The 23,530-nt window shown below is 38.0% G+C and overlaps 1 protein-coding gene across 1 annotated transcript in view; it reads left to right on the top strand.

The window, feature by feature from the left end:
* AMPH (amphiphysin) overlaps positions 1–23,530 on the top strand; it is a 214,538-nt gene that overhangs the window by 130,206 nt on the left and 60,802 nt on the right. The window contains exons 4-8 of the mRNA XM_032235874.1: positions 1,939–2,033; positions 6,573–6,668; positions 8,528–8,635; positions 10,666–10,751; positions 11,385–11,460. Coding sequence (XP_032091765.1) covers positions 1,939–2,033; positions 6,573–6,668; positions 8,528–8,635; positions 10,666–10,751; positions 11,385–11,460 — 461 coding nt within the window. The remainder of the gene's footprint in view (positions 1–1,938; positions 2,034–6,572; positions 6,669–8,527; positions 8,636–10,665; positions 10,752–11,384; positions 11,461–23,530) is intronic.

Below are 23,530 nucleotides of genomic sequence, written 5' to 3'. Positions count from 1 at the left end.
GACAGTGCCAGCAGAGAAGGCAAGGGAAGTCCTTGATCAAATTTTGTGGAGTGAGTTCCAGCTTGCCACTCCTGAGGAAGGCCATGGGAGCGATGAGTGCCGCCACCTGTCTACTGGACCCGTGTCCCTCCTGGTTGGTTTCGACCAGCAGGGAGATGACACGAGGCTGGATCCAGAGGACTGTAAACACCTCTCTTTGGGAGAGGACTTTCCCGCAACCTTTGAAGGAAGTGGTGGTGAGACCCCTCCTTAAGAAGCCTGCTCTGGACCCAGCTGCCCTTAAAAACTACCATCCAGTCTCCAACCTCCCATTCTTAGGGAAGGTTGTTGAGAAGGTGGTGGCCTCCCAACTCCGGCGGACCTTGGATGAAGCGGATTATCTAGATCCCTTTCAGTCTGGTTTCAGGCCTGGTTACTGCACCGAAACCGCTTTGGTCGCACTGACCGATGATCTCTGGCGAGCCAGGGATAGAGGACATTCCTCTATCCTGGTGCTTCTTGACCTCTCAGCGGCCTTCGATACCATCGACCATGGTATCCTTCTGCGGCGGCTGGAAGAGGTGGGAGTGGGAGGCACCGTTTTATGGTGGTTCTCCTTTTACCTCTCTGACAGGTCGCAGTCAGTGTTGGTCGGAGGACAAAGGTTGACCCCTAGGCCCCTTAAATACAGGGTGCCGCAGGGCTCGGTCCTTTCCCCCCTTCTATTTAACATCTACATGAAGCCGCTGGGTGAGATCATTCGTTGGTACGGGATTAAATACCACCAGTATGCTGACAATACTCAGCTGTATCTGTCCACCCCGTGCCAACTCAGTGAACCGGTAGAAGTAATGTGCCAGTGCCTGGAAGCTGTCAGAGTCTGGATGGGAATGAACAAGCTTGCGCTCAACCCTAACAAGACCGAGTGGCTTTGGATGCTGCCCCACAAAGATAGTCCAGATATTCCATCTTTAAACCTGGGGGGGGGTGAGATCTTACACCCCTCAGAGAGGGCCTGCAACTTGGGTGTTGTCCTGGATCCGCAGCTGATGCTAGAACACCATTTGTCAGCTGTGACCAGGGGAGCTTTTGCCCAGGTTCGCCTGGTGCACCAGTTGCAGACCTACCTGGACCGTGAGGCACTCCAAATGGTCACTCACGCCCTCGTCACCTCAAGACTCAACTACTGTAACGTGCTCTACATGGGGCTGCCCCTGAAAAGTGTTCGGAGACTACAGTTGGTCCAGAATGCAGCCGCGCGAGCGATACTAGGTATACCTAGATACACCCATGTTACACCTATCCTCCGTGAGCTGCACTGGCCCCCTATTGGTCTCCGAACACGCTTCAAGGTGTTGGTTATCACTTTTAAAGCCCTACATGGCCTAGGACCTGAATATCTCCGTGACTGCCTCCTGCCATATACCTACCAGCGCCCAATAAGATCTCACAGGGTGGGCCTTCTCTGGGTGCCATCGACTATACAATGTCATCTGGCAGCTCCTTGGGGGAGAGCCTTCTCTGTAGCTTCCCCGGCCCTATGGAACCATCTACCCCCTGAGATCCGGACCCTCCCCACTCTCTCGGCCTTCCGAAAGTCTATTAAGACCTGGCTGTTCCAGCAGCCTGGGGCTGCTGATCTTTGACTGAGCTTCAGCCCCACTAAGATTGAGGGCATGTTGTATCTTTTTAAAATCTCTTTGTCTTGTATTTTAAATTCTTTTAATATCTTTTAATATTTTTTAAAATTGTTTTTATGTAAGCCACCCGGAGTCCTTCGGGATTGGGCGGCATACAAATCCATTAAAACCTTAAACCTTAAACCTAACAAAATCCTGTTTCGTAGCCTTATTGAATGTTTATGAACTTCAGAGATGACACCGATAAAGGCAGATGAAATGGAATCCAACCTTGAGATTACAGATGTGAACAACAGACTCTTTCTGCTCAAAATTTTAGGCATGCAAGATGCTTCCAAAAAGCTTACAGAGTCTCTTCATGAAGTATATGAACCTGATTGGTATGGGCGAGAAGATGTGAAAATGGTTGGTGAGGTAAGAATTTATTTTATTTATTTAAGAAATTGCAGATTTAGATTGAATTGTACTTAGAATAGACACAATAAATTAATGTGAGAAGTAAGTGATTACATAAAGGTATATTGTTATTAAATAGACAACTAAGGATGCAAAGGAATTAGGTTTGCTGAAAAGAAAGAAATATTAACCGTAATTGAATATATGATCACAATGAAAATGAGGTACTTAGATGGAAATTTTGTGATTGTATACATAATTGAAAATATGGATGCACAAACGCTTGTAACCAAATGACATGCTGTATATAATGGATGAGACTTTTATATGTTGTCTTTTATGTTTAAAAATAAAAACATTAAAAAATAATAATGTGAGAAGTAAACAATGACTTTTAAGATTCACAGATTCACTTAACAACTGTGTTACTAAGTTAACAAGTGCAGTGATTCACTTAACAACTGTGGCCAAAAATGTCGTAAAGTTGAGCAAAGCTCACAACAAATTTCTCACCTGGTAACATTAATTTTGGGCTCAATTGTGCTCATAAGTCAAGGACTACTTGTACTTTAAAATCACTAAAGCAACTGTGAATATAATTCCTGAAGATCATAGGTTCCTTCCTTTTTTGTGATTTTGGTTGAAAACAAGAGCCTGAGTTGCTTGATGTCTTGGAGATCAGCCTGATACCATTGAAAATAGTACACTATTTGTATTAGAGTCCATATAACACAATTTTTTTCCAAAGCTATGAGGACTCTAAAGGTTGTTCTGGATTCTGCAGTTCTGCAGTTCGGCTGTTCAAATCTCACCGGCTCAGGGTTGACTCAGCCTTCCATCCTTCTGAGGTGGGTAAAATGAGGACCCGGATTGTTGTTGGGGGCAATATGCTGACTCTGTAAACCGCTTAGAGAGGGCTGAAAGCCCTATGAAGCGGTATATAAGTCTAACTGCTATTGCTATTGCTATTGCTATTCAAGAAAAACAAATAAACATAGTGATACAAAGAGGAGCATTACATTAGCAAAGTGAGAAGAGGCTTGGGACATCATGAAATCTTCCTCTTCAGGTCCACGCCAATCAGCTGCTGGTTTTCTGGGCCTCCTCATTGTGACTCCAGTTACCAGTTCTTCAGGCTCCTCTTTCTGTCCCACTCCCCAAGTCCACCTGGGTCAAACAGTAGGTTCCTCCACTTGCAAGGAATTGGATTGAATAGGAAAACTGTAGCTAAGGAAATATGGTGAACAAACACAGCTCAGATAGAGATTAGATCCAAATGTGCAATATGAGCTTCATGGCTAAGTTTTAATTTGCATTTGTTGCCTTATTTTTAGTCTCACATTATAATGGAATCCTTTTTAACTTGACTCATTTCCCCATGCAGCTGACTTACATGGTTATCCTCTTGCATTATCTGCCTGTCCAGAGTCTAGTGAAATCTTGCAAAGTATATCAATTTCTGGGCAGGTGCCTTCTTTGTACACAGAATGAACTAGTAAGAACAGTATTAATCCTATTCTGCAACTTCCACAACGATCAGGTATTCTTTCTTCATGATGGATTCTTTATGTTTGATTCTTCCATTTTAAATTTTTATCTTATTTCACTAATCTTCATTCCCTCATAAAGGCACAATTTTCTAGCTGCAGAGTTTTCTGCAAGTGCCAAATGCGGGGATGGAATATTTGCTTTTTATGCTTTGGGGAAATCCAAGCATCAGACTCATATAAACACTGCCAAGTGTTTACTAAATAGCTTTGATGCAGTCACTCATCTTATTTGTGACTCATTCTATGAGAACATTAAAAAAAACCAGCAGGCTGCAGCTATTATTATTGATCTGACTGCATCTGTTTCCAGTAGTCCTCTCCTCTCCAGCTTCATGCCCCTTGTATCTCATCTCTGAATAGTTTAAGATCTTATCTACTACTGAGGATTTGCAGACCTCTTCCACATTGCTTTCAGCACCTGGAGTATCAGTGAATAAATGTCAGAGATTTTCGAATGTTCTGTCTTGACTAGAGCAAAAGAGAGGAGTCCTTTCAATATGATTGTTCTAATATGTGTGCATAGTTCAGCAGGTATACAGCACTTTCTATAAGTGGCTTCTTATAGATTTTCTGATTTGAACCATCACCTCTCCTTCAAGTTGTTTCAGTCCTAAAGGCTTTTATTTTGAAAGGAAAATTTATAGTACATCACTGCTGAGACCTTAATTCTCCCTTCCTGTGTTTTATAAGAAATGGTATCAACTTTAGTTTTGTACTTTACTGTTGGATCTATTCTGGAGCCTTAATTTTAGTCTGTATAGGTGGCTTATTATTATCTTTAAGCCATTATATTACTTCCATGCTTGGATTTTAGTTTCTTGTTCTGATATACCATGCAAATATCTCCCCCATATTGCAGATAATAACCCATTAGTCTGATCTGGGCATTCTCTAAGCCTCTACAAGCAAATAAAGGGGCAGTGTGGATCCACCCCAGACATCCTGTGTATTAATTACTATGTTAAATTGCCAGACATTGAGATTTAATCCAGTAGTGACTTCCAGAGAAGAAATAGCAAAGACAGCTCTACTAAAAGTGGAATTGATTACTGCAAGCAGAATAAAGAGCCAGCAAGTAGACCAGCTCTTCACAATTTCTTTCTGAAGGAGACACTTGAGATTGCCCACAAGTGCTTCAGACCGTTGCTCCTTATGAGGAGATTGCAGGACAGTAGTCTCCAGTGAGTGTAAAGCAAACTATTTCAATATGGGGCATACTACATTATATTTTTGAATAATAGACACAGAAGTTAAATATAAGAATGACTGCTTCTATAGATACTATGTTTTAAAAAGTCATAGAAGAGAAACAAGTTTTACCTGACAAAATTGAAAGTGAACTCAGTAGACTTAAAAATGATAGGGTACAAAATGATAAGGGAAAAGATGCTACTCTGCCATAGAAAATAAACTGACTGATATTTTAGTAATTAAAAGATGTATATAATTAGTTATTTATTAATTTGGAGTTTTTGCACATTTTTGAACTGCCTAGCTTTCTCAAATATAAATAACAAATGAGAGCTTATTTTCCTGTAGTGTATTGCAAAAAATGTTAGATTTGAAGAATTTTGTGAGAAGAGACAGAAGAAATGAAAAGAATTTAAGTTTTAGGACATTATGTAAAAGTTTTAGGACATTATCTAAAGATCAAGATTGTTAAAAATAAAAGAGAGATATATAAAGTTGATTTATTTGATTAAGGTTAAAATATATATATTATCTCTGGTAAAACTTAGCTTTTGATAACCAGGACTAAAACTTCAGATCAGGATTGAAACAAGGAGACTTTAAGAATTTGTTTATAATAAGAGTTCAAATATAGAAAGAAGATATCATTAGTTCTATTATAAGAGTGATAAATTACTAAAATTGTTTATATTTGTTGTTATGAAGTTATTGCTTTATATATATATTTTCTTTTTTTACTATATTATTTTTTCTATTTCTCTATTTTTATTTTCTGTACCTTCTATTTTTTATTCTTTCCTTTGTTTTTAGTTTGTATTAGTTTTTACCTTTTTTCCTCCTCCTCCTCCTCCTCCTCCTCCTCCTCCTCCTCCTCCTCCTCCTCCTCCTCCTCCTCCTCCTCCTCCTCCTTCTCCAATATCATCAATTGTGATCCTGTTGGCAATGAATTTTTAATTTTTAATCAAATTGGTTTTTTTTTTAATAAAAGAAGACTGAAGCCAGCAATATAATCCTGCTCCTGTATTTCAGTTGAGCCTGAGTTCTACACCAATAATGTCTGTATAGGGTTACTGAGTTGCTATGTGATTTGTATCAGCTTTCTAGCAGGTTTTCACAGGCATCAGCTATCATTTTACTACCAATGATTAGTAGTGCCAAAATGTCTTTTCCATTGGCTAGTTGTTGAGAACAATTTAATGCACAACTAAGATATATCCTGGAGGCATTATGTTCTAATGTTTGGACAAATGTAAAATGTCATTGACTCTCAGCATCCTAATGTATTTCTAATGTTGAAGTTCTTAGGTGACAATTTGACTGAAAATTTTTTGTACTGAAAAAAGAATTGATACAACAATAGTTAATAAAACTTACTAGCTTTTAGGCATCCTCCAGTGTGACTCTAGATGCTTGAACAAGTGACCTTGGAGATAAACTTCGATCTCCTTAGGAAAATGAGAGCAGAATTTTTTCAATTATACGTAATATATTGTGGGCAAGAATGAATTTTGGGTTTTGCATATGGCAAGAATGAGTGTGGAAGTTTATAAGCAATATCTAAATATTTTCCTTACTTTCCATTCTCTTGAACTAATGTTGAAAAAACATGGTAAATCCTAAACAGTGAAAAACATCACTGTTTTGATGATATTAGGTACATCAATGTGAAAATAAATGTCATTAAAATTCAAATAACCAGAGTTTCTCTTTCAATTTTGGGCTGTTGGATTGATAGAAATTCTTATTTGGATTTGTAGGTGTTAATATTTTTTTTGTTTAAATCCGTATTTTCAGCATGTTTCATCTTTCTCTACAGAAATGTGATGTGCTTTGGGAAGATTTTCACCAAAAGCTGGTAGATGGGTCATTACTAACTTTGGATACATATTTGGGACAGTTTCCTGATATAAAGGTATACCATGCCACTATGTGTCTTAAGTCAAATGTTTAGCAATAGAAGCAAAAATACTCTATTTGGAAAGCATAATACTCTATAAAAGCTTTCTTCCAGCTGCTTACATTTAATTACCAGAAAATAGACAAGGAGAATTGGGTATTGACCCCTTTAGCTAAAAGACACTCCCTTAGAAATTTACCCCTCAACCTTAAATGTTGATAAGACTGGGGATTCTAGGTGGGATTAACACAAATGGCTTTATTGTTTTGTATTGCCTTTGCACAGATGTGACTAAATATTGAAATATTTCATAAGACTGGCAGTGCACCTGATGTTTACTCAATTCTTGGGACTCCAGAGAGTAGGAAATTACTGCAGAGATTCTGCCCCACTCACATAACAATCTAACATTTCTGGACCCGTTGTATCAGTCCCAGGTGTATCACATTTATCTCTTGAGCCAAATCAGAGTTGAAACTAGGTTTCTTTATGGTATATGACAATTTGATTTATATACTGTTTATTTCTTTTGAGGTGGGATTGTTTGGGAATGGAAGATGATTTATTTTAAATCCAAATAAATCATTTGTGGTCTGGCTATACAATTCCTCTGGTTTATCCAATAATATTTTGCATTGAAGCTTTGAAAATACATGAACATTCATGGAACAAAACTGATAATGGGATTTGCTACATATTTTGTGCTAGGATTACTAAATCTTTAGTGTGTTAACTAAATACCTTTGTCAAGGAACACACTGCTGTATGTTCTTCTAACCTTTGGAATAATACATTTTTTTAACATTTTCTTTCAATTACTATATTTGGCTTATGAGTATATTCACCAATCTGATTCAATCATAAAGAATGGTCAATGTGTTTTGTGTTTTTTGTTTAAAAAAATCTGATAAATATAAAGTTGTCTTCTAGTACCAGTACTTTGAAGTAGAACAAAGCAAGAAGCATAGCTGTACCTCAAATTGTTGCAAGCCTGAAAATATACTTTTCCTCCCTAATCTTTACAATCCAAACTAGATAGGATCTATTTTGAAATGTTTGATATGCTTCTATTTCTTCTGTGGGCTCTGCTACTTCTTCTCTGATCATTGCCTAATCTGTGACTCTTCCTCCTATCTGCCAAGGTCATTCGCATTTATTATTATGGTCCTAGACCTTTCATTGCTAAAACATTCTGATGCTCTGTTTGAATTTAATTTCAGAATTAAATGTTTAATTTTTAATATTATGATTATTCTTTTGTTTCCATTCTTTTGCATGTTTTATGTGTAATACTGTTTTAATCCTATCACAAATGAGTAATTGCAATAAAAGATTATTTTTAACAGCTGGAGTATTCTTTTGATTATTTTTGTTGATTTATACATATTGCTGAAAATTGGGTTCTGAATAGTTTAGTGAGTTTCTTTTTTTTAATCTTTGGAGAAGATTTCATATGTTTTCAATAAAGTCTGGAGCAACAAGTTTTAAATTGCATGTTAAATAAATATATGGAATTTTAGAAGTTCAAAGTCTGTGGCTTTTGAAACTTTTTTTTCACTTTGAAAAATACAATCGCTATGCCTGTTTTTTTTAAAAAAATAAAAAGTACATTTTTGGGCCTCTTTATCATTTTAGTTTCATTACAACAACTTTTCCAGGAATAACAGGGAGAGAGAAAATGATAATTCAGGTGTCTAGATGGTAAAAATAGACTTGAATCTGGGACACCTTGGTTCCATTTCACATACATCACACTGGCTTAATTTTTAAGTGATGGAAGAAACTCATAATATTTTTAAAGCAGAAAAGTTCTTTTCAGATATCTTGTATTATATTGTGATTGTGATTTTGGATTTGAATATCATTATTTACAGAATCGCATTGCAAAGCGGAGCAGGAAGCTAGTAGACTATGATAGTGCAAGACATCATCTGGAAGCTTTGCAAAGTTCAAAAAGAAAAGATGAAGGGAGAATTTCTAAGGTGAGAGAGAGAAAGAGATACAACAATATACTCTTTACAAGACATGCAGGGAGTGATTGACATTAATCTATGCTTAGTGCTGTTAAGTTGTGTTTTATCATTTGATTGGGCCACCAATATTGCAGTAGTGATGCTAGTGAGATAGAAACCAGCAGCTCTCACACTAGAAAGAACTGTTATCTTAATATTGGACAGATGCTTGTCAAGGCCAAGAGACAAATCCTGGATGATATTGATTCAGAAATACAGGAGGTTACTTGAAAGCCTTGAGTAAACCATATATTGAATAAAAGCTTAATGTGAGCTAATCATGTTAAAATTTCACTAGTTGCAGTACATTGATAGTATATCACATATAGCCAATGATTAAGATGTCCATGAATGACATCTAGATCATGCCTCTGGGATTAGCATTTCCAAATAAAATAGCATTTTCTCTTCACCATTGCACTAGAAATAAATTCAGTATGTGGATGTTACATCCCTGTGTTCTAACTTTAAACAGATTCAGATGTAATTTTGTGAGAGGTCCTTCCGAAATGTATTAGATTGTCTTTTCTTTTTAAAGGACCCTTATATTTGGTACATCCATTTCCTTGGCCATAGTAGAAACATTACGGTATTCAGTCTTAACAAACTTCTGATTTATTTTTCAACTTTTCAGCCCAATCTACACTGCTGAAATTTCTTTGTGATCTTCTATCCTAGTGGTAATAGGACTCTGTTAAATTTTGAGTGTTGTATAATACAACACTTACAATTATAATACAACACTTACAAATAACAACATGTTATCAAAAGCTGATAAAGCTCTTGGAGTAATATTAAAATATCATTACATATGAAATCAAATGTAACTGACTTCTAAAACAGTTCAATGGCACAAAAGCTTAGTATAGGTGTGAATTAGATATCTGTGGGGGATTTTTTCCCCAGTTTTCAAATAAGATTACAGAAGACTGGTTCTCCCTTACAGAAAAGAGGAAATTTTCAGATTGTCACTTTATTTTTGCTCTACTTTCCTACTAAGTGATTAATTAATTACAGTTACATTTAGTACCTGGAAGGGATAGATATGTGCTTCAAGATGTCCGTATCAGAAGTCAAAATGATTGGCTTGAGATGCTCTTCACTTTGATAATGGAAATAAAAGCATCACTTGCTGTGCAGTCTTAGGAGGCAAAGTATTTTGATCTGATATGTTTTAAATAGTTACAGCTGTGAAGAGAATAGCTTTTATGATAGCACACTGGAAGGGAAAGTGTAATGTTTCCCTTTACAGCTATGATTTCTGCCTGCAAGAAAAAAGAAAGAAAATCACATTTGGTAGGACTGTAAGCTTTCCTTTAAAAAGTTCCCATGGGCATTAAATGATATTTTCTCATTAAAGTTTTATTGCCATCCACTTATTTTAAGGGATTTGGAATGGAGAAAGAAGGGATAAGTGACTAATACGTGCACAATTGCACATTTGTTGTGATTCTGAATCAGGAAATTTACAACAGTAACTTTTTCTCTTTCTTTTTAAAGGCTTGGTTGTATGGTATCCCTAAAATTTAGGTTTGGCTCTAGACTCAGCAACTTCAGCTAAGTGTAACCAAGCCAGTAACATGCTATTCACATTCTGAGTCACATTCAGATGGCTTTCAATGTACCCCAATATAATAAAAATTATCACCAATTTAAGAAAGATTTAAAAATTTTCAATAATGAATATCTTAAATTCATTCAGATTTAAAGCAATGAAGCTGCAATCTCATTAGATGTCGGGTAGTCTAACAAAAATTTCATCAAGGTTAATGCTGTCATGACATTGGCAGAATCTTTAATTTTCTTTTCCCTTTTTGTTTGGTCCCTGGAATCTGAAAACATAGTCAACCTCTGGATTAAGTTCTGAGACTGACTGCTTTTGTCCTTAAAAGGAGTACAAACCCAAATAAATCCCATCAGGAATAATATGTTGCATTGTTCAGAACTGTTTTGTTTTTTTTTCCCCAAAAAAGTTTGCTAGGTATTTCACTTTGTTGTAGGCAGAAGAAGAGTTTCAGAAAGCACAGAAGGTATTTGAAGATTTTAACACTGATTTGCAAGAAGAACTACCATCTTTATGGTCAAGGTATATTGTTTGGAAAGTTATGTGCTTCATCTTTTTATTTCCCCAAAGCTTTTAAAAAATTAAATTGTTTTTTCTCTATGATCTTTTAATGGCATCTTTGTACCCTTAGAAAAAATCACTTGGCTGTTCTAACAGTCATTTTCTTATTAGCACAGTGAACTATTTAACTATGATTCAAAAGTAGAGCTTGTTGAGAAACTAAATCTTAATTTTATTTTCATTAAGTGTTGGAGACATCTAACTCAATGAGGGAACAAAGAAAAATAATGAAAACAAAAGGGCAAACCTTGTTCTTCCATAGTTGCTTCACTGACATCCATTGGGTGTAGAGCATGCCCAAGCAATAGAGATCTACACTATGGAGATAAATATATCTAAAGAAAGCTTAACTTAAGTTTAGTATCATAAGCTAGAAATTTGCAAAGAAGGAGGTTGTTTGCCCATTCAGGTTATACATGTAAATTATGTGTTTTACATTTTCAGGATTCTTTGAATAAGAATAAAATGTGCTGTGTTCATATACAATAAGCAGTTTTTCTTTCTTTCTTTCTTTCTTTCTTTCTTTCTTTCTTTCTTTCTTTCTTTCTTTCTTTCTTTCCACACTTTTAATCTTTACCTGTCATTTCTACTTAGGCGCGTGGGCTTCTATGTGAACACATTTAAAAATATCTCCAGTCTTGAAGACAAATTTCATAAAGAAATAGCTTTGGTGAGTAAATACATACATACATACATACATACATACATACATACATACATACATACATACATACATACACAGTATAAAAGTATATGAACTGGATTAAAATATAAAGCTGGCAATAAATATATATTTAATCTGTAACAAGGTTGACTCAGCCTTCCATCCTTTCAACATTGGTAAAATGAGGACCCAGATTGTTGGGGGCAATATGCTGACTGTAAAACCATTCTGAGAGGGTTGTAAAACACTGTGAAGTGGTGTGTAAATCTAAATGCTATTGCTAACTGCAGCAGTCTCTTTTTGTTATTAAAATTATTGCTGTAATTATAATTATTTAAGACTAGACTAAATGGTAAAATTATTATAACAATAATCATCATTTGTTGAGTTGATTCCTTGACTTAGTTGTTGCTCAGGTTTTGTGGCTAACTTTGTATCTTGCCTATGCTGGGGGGGGGGGGTGTTATATTAATTTCTATGATTGTTATTTTTATAATCTTTGTTTTTTCTATTAGCCACCAGTGTGATATGCTTGAGATGGACACAAATGTAGAATGAATGAATGGATGGATGGATGGATGAAAATTTACTAGATGATATGATAATAATAAACAAGTAAGCTTCAGCAACTGGAATTTAAGAGAGGACTTACACTTCTCAAGCTAAAAAAAACTGTGAATGATTCTGAACTTAGTACAATAGAGCAAGGTGAACTTACTAGGATGATCACAAATGTCAGTCTAGATGACATATAGTCTTTGAATTATGACTGTAATGGAGCCTGCCATTATGGTCACAAATCACGATCACCTCATTTAACAAATCTCACTGCTTTTGGGGATGCAATCATTAAGTGACCATGTGAATTGTTAAATGGAGTATGGAGTACCTCAGATGTGGGAGAGGCCCAACCTACCTGCCCCAGATCTCCCAAAACTCTTTCACCTCCTTCTGCTGTACTTCCTGTCACTCAGAGTCTCCATGGGTCTTGGGCTTGCTTTCCCACTCCACCAAATCCCATGCCTTCCTTTTCACCCCATTACCCATCATGCACTTATCTTATGTGGCTCTCCAACAATTCAGATATCTGCAGAAAGTAAGTGGCCTATACCCCAACCTCTAATCTGTCACTTACCATTTGTTTATTTAATAATTAGTTGTCTGCCTATCTTACTTTTTATTTTTTTATTAACAAACATGTAAAATACACACAAAAACTTAGATGTACACCCCATTTACACAATACAATACGGACAGGAGCTTCCTGTTCTTTCTAATAGCAATTATCAATTGATACCGCTCACCTTATATTATTTCCCCTTCTTTTGTATTTCATTTGGATTTCACCATTCTCAACCCTCTTATTTTACTCATAACTATTATTTTTGAGTTTTGTTATATTCCTTCATTGATTCTTGTTTCTTTCCTCCATCCACCTATACCATTTATCCCATATCTGGTAGAATTCTGATTCTTCTTTTCCCTGGATTTCTTTAGTTAGTTTGTCCATTTCAGCACAATCCATAACCTTTCTTATTATTTCATCTTCGCTTGGAGTTAATTTGTTTTTCTATTTCTGGGCAAAGGTAATCCTTATATGTATTATTAAATACTGGATTTCTTTTTTGTATTTTGCAGACATTATTCCTACTAAAAAACTTCAGGTTTCCATTTTATTTTAACCTCTCCAGCCAATTTTTGATCCTTTTCCAAAAAAATTTAGCCTCCTCACAGGTCCACCATAAATAGTAATATGTTCCGTGTATTGATTCGCATTTCCAACATTTTGGGGAGGTATTTGTTAAGATTTTAGCTAACCTTGTTGGTGCCAGGTGCCATCTGTAAAACATTTTGTACTGGTTTTCCTTATATGCAACTGATAGTGTCATTTTTAAGTTTGTTCCCCAAAATTTTTCCCATTTGTCTAATTCAATATTATAGCCAAAGTTCTAAGTTTGTTCTTTCACAATTTCCTCTTCCATTTTATACATCAGGAGAAATTTATATATTCTCCCTATCATCTTTCTATCTGAGCTTTGAATAATTTTATCCAATTCGTGTGGTTCTGTTTCAATGTCATATAATTTCATATAATTATTTTATTTAGTTTTGATTTGGAGATAGGTTAGCCAGTCAACTTTCATGTTCTGTTCTGCCAATTCTTCAATTGTTTTTAAATTTCCCTGTCTATCAATTAAGTCTCTGTATCTTAGCATTTTGTTCAAATCTATAAAATTTGGATGGGTCGTTCTTTCTGTCGGTGATAGCCAATTCGGGATTTTCACATAGTGGATTTTTTTTATTTTGAGCCATTTTTGCAATAACGCTCTTCTAATTAAATCATTTTGAAAGTATTTGTGTGTTTTATTTTTATCAAACCATAGGTATGTGTTGTGACTCAGCAGAAGTTTGCTGTGAGTTGAGTCGGGATGCAGGAATAACAATGCAGCTGGGGCTCATTAGTGTGGTCTTCTGGAGATAAAAGGACTGATGGTGCCACGCCCTGGTTGCAGAAGTCAACGTTCATCGTTCGTTGTTCGTTCATCGTTCATCGGTCGTGGTTTGTTTGTGAGAGGCACTTGGATAAGTGATTTGCTTTCTGTAACCCTGATTCAAGGAGACACTTGGAGAAGTGATCTGCTTTCTTTCTGTATACCTGGTGTTGCCATAAGAGAAGTTTGTTTTTGCATTCTGTTATCTTCTTGCCCGAGACTTTATTTATGTTTAATTTTGGGCTCGCAGCCAGCGGAAGCCAGGACTGATAAATTTATTTCCTTTTAAGTCTGTCTGCCTGTCGTCTTTGAACGAGCGGAGGAGGGGAGTCAGAACAGATTGACTTCTGCCAAAACAAGCCTCCATTTGATTAATTATGGAGCAATTAATTGCTGAAAATAGGCAGATGGCTCAACAGATATCGGTGTTGGCGGATCAAATTGCACAGCTGCAGAGAGCTGCAAAAAACCCCCAGCCAAGGAGGAAGTGCCCAGTAGCCATGCCAGATAAATATGATGGGAGTCTGGCCATGTTTGCCGCATTTCTGGGACAATGCCAGCTGTTCCTGAGTTTGAGAGCGGAGGACTTTCCCACTGACCGGATGAAGGTGGGATTCATTATCAGTTTTCTCTCAGGCACAGCTGCCCGTTGGGCTACCCCCTAGTTAAGTCAGCTGAGCCCTTTGTTGGATGACTTCCAGGACTTTTGTCAGTACTTTAAACAGATGTTTGAAGATCCTATCAAGGGGGAAACATCAGCTAGAAGTCTGAAGTCACTGCAGCAGGGCAGTGGTTCATTGCAGGACTATGTAAGTGAATTCAGGCTGCATAGCCAGGATTCCACGTGGAATGAACCAGCTCTAATGGACACGTTCCAGGATGGATTGTCTGAGGCCTTGCAGGATGAACTGGCGAGGGTGGACAGGCCACCGATGTTCGACACGTTGGTCCACTTGTGCCTCTGGATAGATGCCCAGCTGCAGAGGCGAAGGCCTCGCCATGCATTCCAGGAGACCACCAGCATGCCGGTTCAGCAAGGGACTGCAGTGGACTGGGAAGAGCCCATGGAGTTGGGTGCTGTCAGACCTCGAGTGTCATGGACAGAGATGGACAGACGATGTGCTGAGGGATTGTGCTTCTACTGTGGGGATCTTGGACACCTGACAGGGAGGGTTCCACCACAATATCGCGAAGACCTTCGGCGCGGAGACATAAGTGTGAAGGTCTAATCCGCGCCGTCGGAATCGCTGAAGTGAAATCGACATTAGCGTGGAGACATAAGGGCTTAGGGCAAATCCGCGCCTTTCCATAGTATTTTTTTAGCAAAATGGGACGCTAGCGCCGCTTCATCACACAGGCGCAAATGTTGCAGCTGTCAAAGCTGTCAACTGTCAAATAATCATGCGTGCGTTGCAAAGCTGTCAAAGGATTCAAACCATCGGGCGCTGTCAAACCTTCACGTGCACGTTGCAAATGTCAAAGCTGTCTAATGTCAAACCATCGCGTGCACGTTGCAACTGTCAAAGCTGTCAAATGGCAAACCATCGCGTGGTAAACTGATTTATTGATTCTGTATATTTACTGACATAATATGCTTCTACTGCTGACTTGCTGACTGTTTATCTTATTTATTGACATAATAAACTGATTTATTGATTCTGTATATTTACTGACATAATATGCTTCTACTGCTGACTTGCTGACTGTTTATCTTATTTACTGACATAATAAACTGATTTATTTATTCTGTAATCGATATCTTTATTCCATTTGATGCAACAAAATAAACTTTTAGTACTACATTTTACTTTCTGTAATTGATATCTTTATTCCCTAACCCTTAACCTAATCCTAAATCTAATCCTAAACCTAATCCTAAACCCCTAAACCTAATCCTAATCCTAAACCCCTAAATCTAATCCTAAACCTAATCCTAAACCTAATCCTAAACCTAACCCTAAACCCCTAACCCTAACCCCCTAAACCTAATCCTAATCCTAAACCTAATCCTAAACCTAATCCTAAACCTAATCCTAAACCCCTAAACCTAATCCTAATCCTAAACCCCTAAACCTAACCCTAACCCTAATCCTAATCCTAAACCTAACCCTAACCCTAAACCCCTAAACCTAATCCTACACCTAATCCTAAACCTAATCCTAACCCTAAACCTAATCCTAAACCTAATCCTAAACCCCTAACCCTAACCCTAAACCTAATCCTACACCTAATCCTAACCCTAACCCTAACCCTAAACCTAATCCTAATCCTAAACCCCTAACTCTAAACCTAACCCTAAACCTAATCCTAAACCTAACCCTAAACCTAACCCTAAACCTAACCCTAAACCTAATCCTAAACCCCTAACCCTAACCCCCTAAACCTAATCCTAAACCTAATCCTAAACCTAATCCTAAACCTAATCCTAAACCCCTAAACCTAATCCTAATCCTAAACCCCTAAACCTAACCCTAATCCTAACCCTAATCCTAAACCTAATCCTAAACCTAATCCTAAACCTAACCCTAAACCCCTAAACCTAATCCTAAACCTAATCCTAATCCTAAACCTAATCCTAAACCTAACCCTAAACCCCTAAACCTAAGTTATTTAGTGACATAATAAACTTAATAATAAATAATAATAAATAAATAAATAATAAATAATAATAAAACTAGTCCTAAACCCTAAACAAAACCCCTAAACCTCACTTATTTAGTGACATAATAAACTTAATAATAAATAAATAAATAAATAATAAATAAATAATAAAACTAGTCAACAAAACTGATCGATTTGATGCAACAAAATAAACTTTTATTTACATTTCACTGTTTCAAAACATTCAAAAGCTGCATTTTATATTTAAAACATTTAAAAAATACTGCAGTTAAAACAAACGTTAATTCAAAGCATTCACTTTTCCGCTGCTGCATTTTACATTTAAAACATTTAAAAAATACTGTGGTTAAAACAAACGTCAATTCAAAGCATTCACTTTTTACAAACTCAAAAGCATTACACAAACGTTAATTCAAATCATTCACTTTTCGCGCTGCCGTCGTCGCGCTGATATCGATGCGGTAATGTGGGCGCGCTAATGACGACGCGTACTTGTCGACCCGTATTTGTCGGTGCTGTTTTGTCTAGCGCGGTTTTGTCTTGCCACGGGCAGGGAGTTGCCCCAAGAAGAACAGAAGGGTTGCACAGATTGCAGCCGTCCCTCAGCAACGCACTATCATGTCGGACAACCAGCACGTTTGTGCAGCCGTGATACCCCATTTGCACAAGGTAGCGTGCATTCGGGGTGTGTAGAATCCTAGGGCGGATGCCCTGCCTAGTACAGTAGAAAACTCTGACCCTGCGAACTCGCTTCCACCTTGGACTGTTCTACCCGTTGCATCCTGCGCTGCCATTTGTCATCCCGTGAGCATGCAGTCTCTAATACGGGATGCACAGCGGGGTGATGACTGGGTGGAGCGACGAAAGGTGGAAGTAGGGCCGGCGTCCCCATGGATTTTGGAAGGGGATCTTTTGAAGTATCTGGCACATCCGCAGGGCACATCCGTCGACGGGTGCTCTCACAGGTTCATGGCACTTCTGCATCGAGACATTGGGGGTTTTTCAGGATGTTGCGCCTGGCCTCCTGTCAATTTTGGTGGCCCCATCTGAGAAATGACGTGCAGAGGTGCGTGAAGTCATGTACCCAGTGCCAATGGGCCAGGTCTGCAAGGAGAGCTCCTCTAAGTTTCCAGCCTTTGTCAACCCCGGTCCCCACAGCACTGGACTTTGTTTCTTGGTTCCCGGCGGGGTACCAGTGTCTTGGACTGTGTTCCGTGGAGGCCATCACCAACCCTTCTGGGCCGCACCCCGATCGTCAGAACCGGGGGAAGGGCCCTGCGGGAGGGGAATGTGTGGTGGTTCGGCAGGGGTCGGTGGAGCTGCCGCCAGACTCCGACGGCGAGGGGTCATGTAGGTTGGCCTTGGAGGAGGTGGAGGACCCTGGACAGGGTGTTAGGGCTCAGCCGGAGCTGTTGGAGCAGCTGCCAGACTCCGACAGTACGGGGGCTGGTGGGTCGGCCATGGAGGAGGTGGAGGACCCTGGACAGGGTGTTAGGGCTCGGCCGGAGCTGTTAGAGCTGCCGTCAACCTCCAACAGTATGGGGGCTGGTGGGTCGGCCTTGCAGAGGGTGGAGGACCCTGGACGGGGTGTTGATGCCGTGAAGGGCAGAAGGAGACGTGGTGGCAGGAAGGAGACCTGGGGAATCTTGGCTCAAGGGGATTGTTCCTGCAGGTGGGGGAATCACGACAGAGGCACCACAGGAAATGAGTGCGGGCCATATTATGGACAACCCATTCTGACTGCATCCAGACCGTCAGACCGGGGAAAGGGCCCTGCGGTGGGGGATAGTGTTGTGACTCAGCAGAAGTTTGCTGTGAGTTGAGTCGGGATGCAGGAATAACAATGCAGCTGGGGCTCGTTAGTGTGGTCTTCTGGAGATAAAAGGACTGATGATGCCACGCCCTGGTTGCAGAAGTCAACGTTCATCGTTCGTTGTTCGTTCATCGTTCATCAGTCGTGGTTTGTTTCTGAGAGACACTTGGATAAGTGATTTGCTTTCTGTAACCCTGATTCAAGGAGACACTTGGAGAAGTGATCTGCTTTCTTTCTGTACACCTGGTGTTGCCGTAAGAGAACTTTGTTTTTTCATTCTGTTATCTTCTTGCCCGAGACTTTATTTATGTTTAATTTTGGGCACGCAGCCAGCGGAAGCCAGGGCTGATAAAGTTATTTCCTTTTAAGTCTGTCTGCCTGTCGTCTTTGAACGAGCGGAGGAGGGGGGTCAGAACAGGTATGTATGCCAGACTGCTTGCAAATCACGGCCTTCTAAGGTCAAAATTATTTTATTCTTTAGCTCTATCCAATCCTTCACCCATGTTATTGTTACTGCTGATGAGTATAAATCCCAATTTGGTAATGCTAAACCTCCTCTCTCCTTGCTGTCTTGCATTGACTTTAGTTTAATCCTTGCTTTTCGTCCCTGTCAAATGAACCTAGCGGTTATTTTTTTTAATTCTTAAAAGAATTTTTTACCCTGATTAATAGGTGCGGTTTGCAACAGGAATAAGATTCTTGGTAAAATATTCATTTTAATTGTCGCTATACGTCCCATGAGTGATAGCTGAATATTTTCTAATTTTCTAAATCTTTCTTTATTTGTATCACTAATTTATTATGATGATCATCTTTAATTGTAGAACATTTTGCCGACACCCATATCTCCAAGTATTTCATTTCTTAATTATTTGCATTCTGGTTGTTACTTCCAGTTCCCCTTCTTGCTTTTTTGTTATGTTCTTGGTTATTATTTTTCTTTAGTCTTTATTGATCTTTAGTCCTGCCACTTCGCCATATTCTTCTAATTTTTGAATTAATTTCAGGCTGGATTCTAATGGATCCTCTAGAACAAATACTAAGTCATTGGCATAGGCTTAGGCCTTATATTCTTCATTTTTGAGTCTTAAGCCTTTTATTCCCTGGTCCTTCCGAAATTCATTTAATAAAACTTAATATAAACAGCAAAGGAGAGAGGGGGCATCCCTGTCTGACTCCTTTTCCCCCCCGATCTTCTCTGTTAGTTCTCCATTCATCAGAACTTTGGCTGTCTGACTGTTATTAAATCCTTCTATCATTTTCATAAATTTTTCTCCAAATTTCATCTCGTCCAATAGTGTTATTATAAATTTCCAGATTATGTTATCAAATGCTTTTTGTGCATCAAGGAAAACCAGTACCATTTGTTTTTCTGGATGCGCCTCGTAATACTCTATTATGTTAGGATGATTTTGGTATTATTTTTAATGTGTCTGTGAGGTAAAAATCTGTTTTGGTCCGGGTGTATTCAGTCATTTAAAACCTGTTTAATTCTTCCTGCCATAATTGCTGCAAATATTTTATAATCGGAGTTTAGTAATGAAATTGGCCTGTAATTTTGAATTTCTTGTAGGTTGGTTTCTTCTTTTGGAATTAGCGATATTATTGCTTCTGTCCATGATTCAGGTATCTTGGCTTTTCCTAAAACCTTGTTAAACATTTCCACTCCTAGCTCTTCCAATATTATTTTATTATATTTGTATAGCTCCACCGGTATTCTGTCTGGTCCTGGGGTTTTATTATTTTTCTGATTTTTCAGGACTAATTCCACTTCAGCTAACGTTATTGGCCTGTTTATTGCCTCCTTTTGTTCTTTTGAGATCGGGGTTATATTTTCTGTGTTTAAATAATGTTTTATTTTGATTTCCTCCATACTATCTTGCGCGTATAGTTTTGCAAAGTATTTATGAATAATATGCTTCTTTTCTTCCACTTTGTATTGAATTCTTCCCTCATCATCTTTTAATTGATATATCATACTTTTTTCTCTTTCATTCTTCAATGTGTATGCCAGCCATCATCCAGGTTTGTTGGCTTGTTCAAAGTAATTTTGTTTGGCCGCTTTAATTTTCTGTGCTAATTCCTTTTGAGTTATTAAGTTGATCTTATGTTTTATCATCTCTCTTCTTTCTTTTTTAATTTTATTCTTTGGGTCTTTCTGTAGTTCATCTTCGGCTTCCATAAGTTCTCTTTGCATACATTCTTGTTGCTCTTTTTGTTTTCTAGTTTTTCTCACCATGTAGGCAATCGTAAAACCTCTTGTGTATGCTTTCATAGTGTCCCAGAGATTTTGAATTGAGGTGTCTTCTTTTTTATTTATTCTAAAAATAGTTTTAATTATTTCTCTAGCATTTGAGTGTATTCAATTTCATTTACAATATTTGAATTCATCATCCATCCTTTTCTTTGACCTTTCCATCTTAATTTTATTGGATTATGATCTGCCCACTCATTTGCTTCTATTTCAATTTCGCCTAATTGATTACATAGACCAGATGAAATCCAAGCCATGTCAATTCTTGATAGGGACTGGTGGGGGTTCGAATAAAAGGTATATTGCTTTCTTGTTTTGTGCCTTTCTCTCCAAATATCGTGTAATTTATATTCCATTGCCATCTCAAAAAAGGATTTGGATAACTTATTTTATTTTATTTTTATTTTTCCTTTCATAGTCCGTTTTTTAATGCACTATTGCATTATAATCCTCAATTAAGCAAATATTTTCATATTGTGCCAGTGCTGTATATAATTTCCCAGGTTTTTTGGTTTTCCACTAAGTTCCTCTGTTCCCTTTTAATATGCACTTCCTGTATACAGGTTATATCTACCTTCAGTTTCTTAAGTTTATTAAACATCTGCGCTTTTTTTTTGGTGCATTCAGTCCATTCAAGTTTATCAAAATAATTGTTATTTCCTGGTCCATCTTTAGATGGGGTGTTTTTTGTTGCTTCTAGTTTGTATCTGACTTTTCCCTCGCGCGCCTTCCTTTTCTGCTCTCTCTCTTTCTTGCCTCTGTTCTTCTTTCCTTGTTTCTTCCTCTTGACTTCTACTTTCTACGTCATCTTTACTTCCTCGTTCTTCTTCCCCTATGCAGTATTTTTCTTAGAATTCCTGCGCTTCTTCTATATTCTCTATCTTATATCTTTTTCCTTGCTAAGATACAAGTACCCCTTCTTGTACCAACCATCTGTATATTATTCTGTTTTTATGTAACTGATTTGTTAAAAATTGGTATTGTCTACGTTGTTCACGAATTCTCCATGGAATCTGTTTAAGCGTGATCAACTCTTTTCCCTGGAATGAAATCGTCCCTTCTCTGGTTTTTTTGTACACTTCATCTCTAGTTGGTTTTTTGGCAAATCTTATGTGCACTTCTCTCAGGAGCCTATGTCTTCTGGCATAATTAGTATGCACACAGTAAACTTCATCAATGTCCACTCTCAACTCTTGTTCTTTTCTCTGTAGAATTTCGGTGAAGATTTTGATCATTTTTCCTTTCAGGTCTTCCTCCTTCTCTTCTGGTATGTTTTGGAATCTTAGATAGAATGCATCTGGAATGCTTCTATCCCTTATGTTCCTGAGGCTGCATGGTGCAGTCCCAGAAAATGCTATTTCTGGGACTATGCCACCCAGCCTAGGGATAATGAAAGATGAAGTGGCCTGCTCTCTTTCTCCAATGTGAACTCCAAACCTTTGGAGATCTACAAAATCAGTAGTCCCTGTGCTCAGTCATTCAAGCCCTAATCATCTCATGGCTGGACTATTGCAACACACTCTATATGGGGTTACCCTTCAAGAGTATTTGTAAGCTACAGCTATTACAGAGTGCAGTGACACGGGAAGTGCTTGGGGTCCGAATGGTGGCCAATGTAACATCACTGCTCCATAAACTGCACTTGCTGGTGGTTTGCTTCTAGGTGCAATTTAAGGTGTTGGGAATTACCTTTAAAGCCTTTTGTGACATAGGTCCAGGTTAATTGAGGGACTGCCTCATTGGGATTGCCCCATACCACCTATGCCGGCAGAAGAGGCATATTGCAGGCCCCATTGGCTAGGGTATTCTGGGTGGTATGGTCCAGGATAAGAGCCTTATTTGCCATTGCCCCTCTGGATGATAAAATTGAAATGATACACAATGTCTTAGCAATCAACGAACAGAAAATCCAGAACATCGAAATAAAAATAGAACAAACAATAGAACAAAGAAGATGGAAAAAATGGAGCTGGAATATAGACAAGTTAATAAGGAATTAGAGTTATCAATAATCCGACTTGAAAACAATGCCAGCACTCCACACACCCCCACCAAGATTTATAGAAAGACAGCAGCTCCAATCACATTTTAAGCCGAAAACACCAGCCTGAGGATGGTGAGTGAGACCTCACTGAAATGTTGCCAAGACAATCTCAATCTTACACGGGAAAAGACCCGAATACAACAAGATCAGCATACCTACACCCATGAAAATCTACAAACAAACACACACACACACACACACACGTTGTTGTTGATCATGTCATCTTGTTGATCATGTCAAATTGGGCAGTTAGGAAGGAAATGGGAAATCCCAGAATATCTGATTGTTCTCATGCAAAGCTATACACAGATCAGGAAGACACAATCTGTACCAACATAGTAAAGGAGACTGGCTCCTGGTCAGCAAAAAAATAAGACGTGGTATATGTTCATTTTATTTATTATCAATATGATATACATATATTGGAGAGCGATTAGATTGGCATAAAATAGGCATGATTTTAAAACTGGAGGAAAAAACATGAATAACCTATGTTAATAATGCTTTTTTGATAGTTGAAAATGCAGGGCTTTAGTGATAAAAGTCCAGGAACATAATGATTTTTTTAAAAATTACAGTTAAATATAAAGAATACCAAGGTAACAAATAGCTTTTAGAACTGGCAATTAAGATATTTAGATAGCTTTTGCTTTTTGTATCAGTTCAGTAGTCAATTTTATATTATACAAAAATATGAAACAGTCAATAAATATGCCATATGCATTCAGTAGAGCACTGCTTTTCAACCCATGGTATGCGTACTTCTACATTTGGCAGGTTGAAAAGCACTATAAAAAAAGTGGTAAAAGTGGGGGGATGAGCTAAAGCAATGGTAGTGCCACACAGGCAAA

The sequence above is a fragment of the Thamnophis elegans genome, chromosome Z (assembly GCF_009769535.1).
Source record: "Thamnophis elegans isolate rThaEle1 chromosome Z, rThaEle1.pri, whole genome shotgun sequence".
NCBI lineage: Eukaryota > Metazoa > Chordata > Lepidosauria > Squamata > Colubridae > Thamnophis > Thamnophis elegans.
The sequence above is the reverse complement of the archived record's forward strand: the minus strand, read 5'-3'. Positions and strand labels throughout refer to the sequence as shown.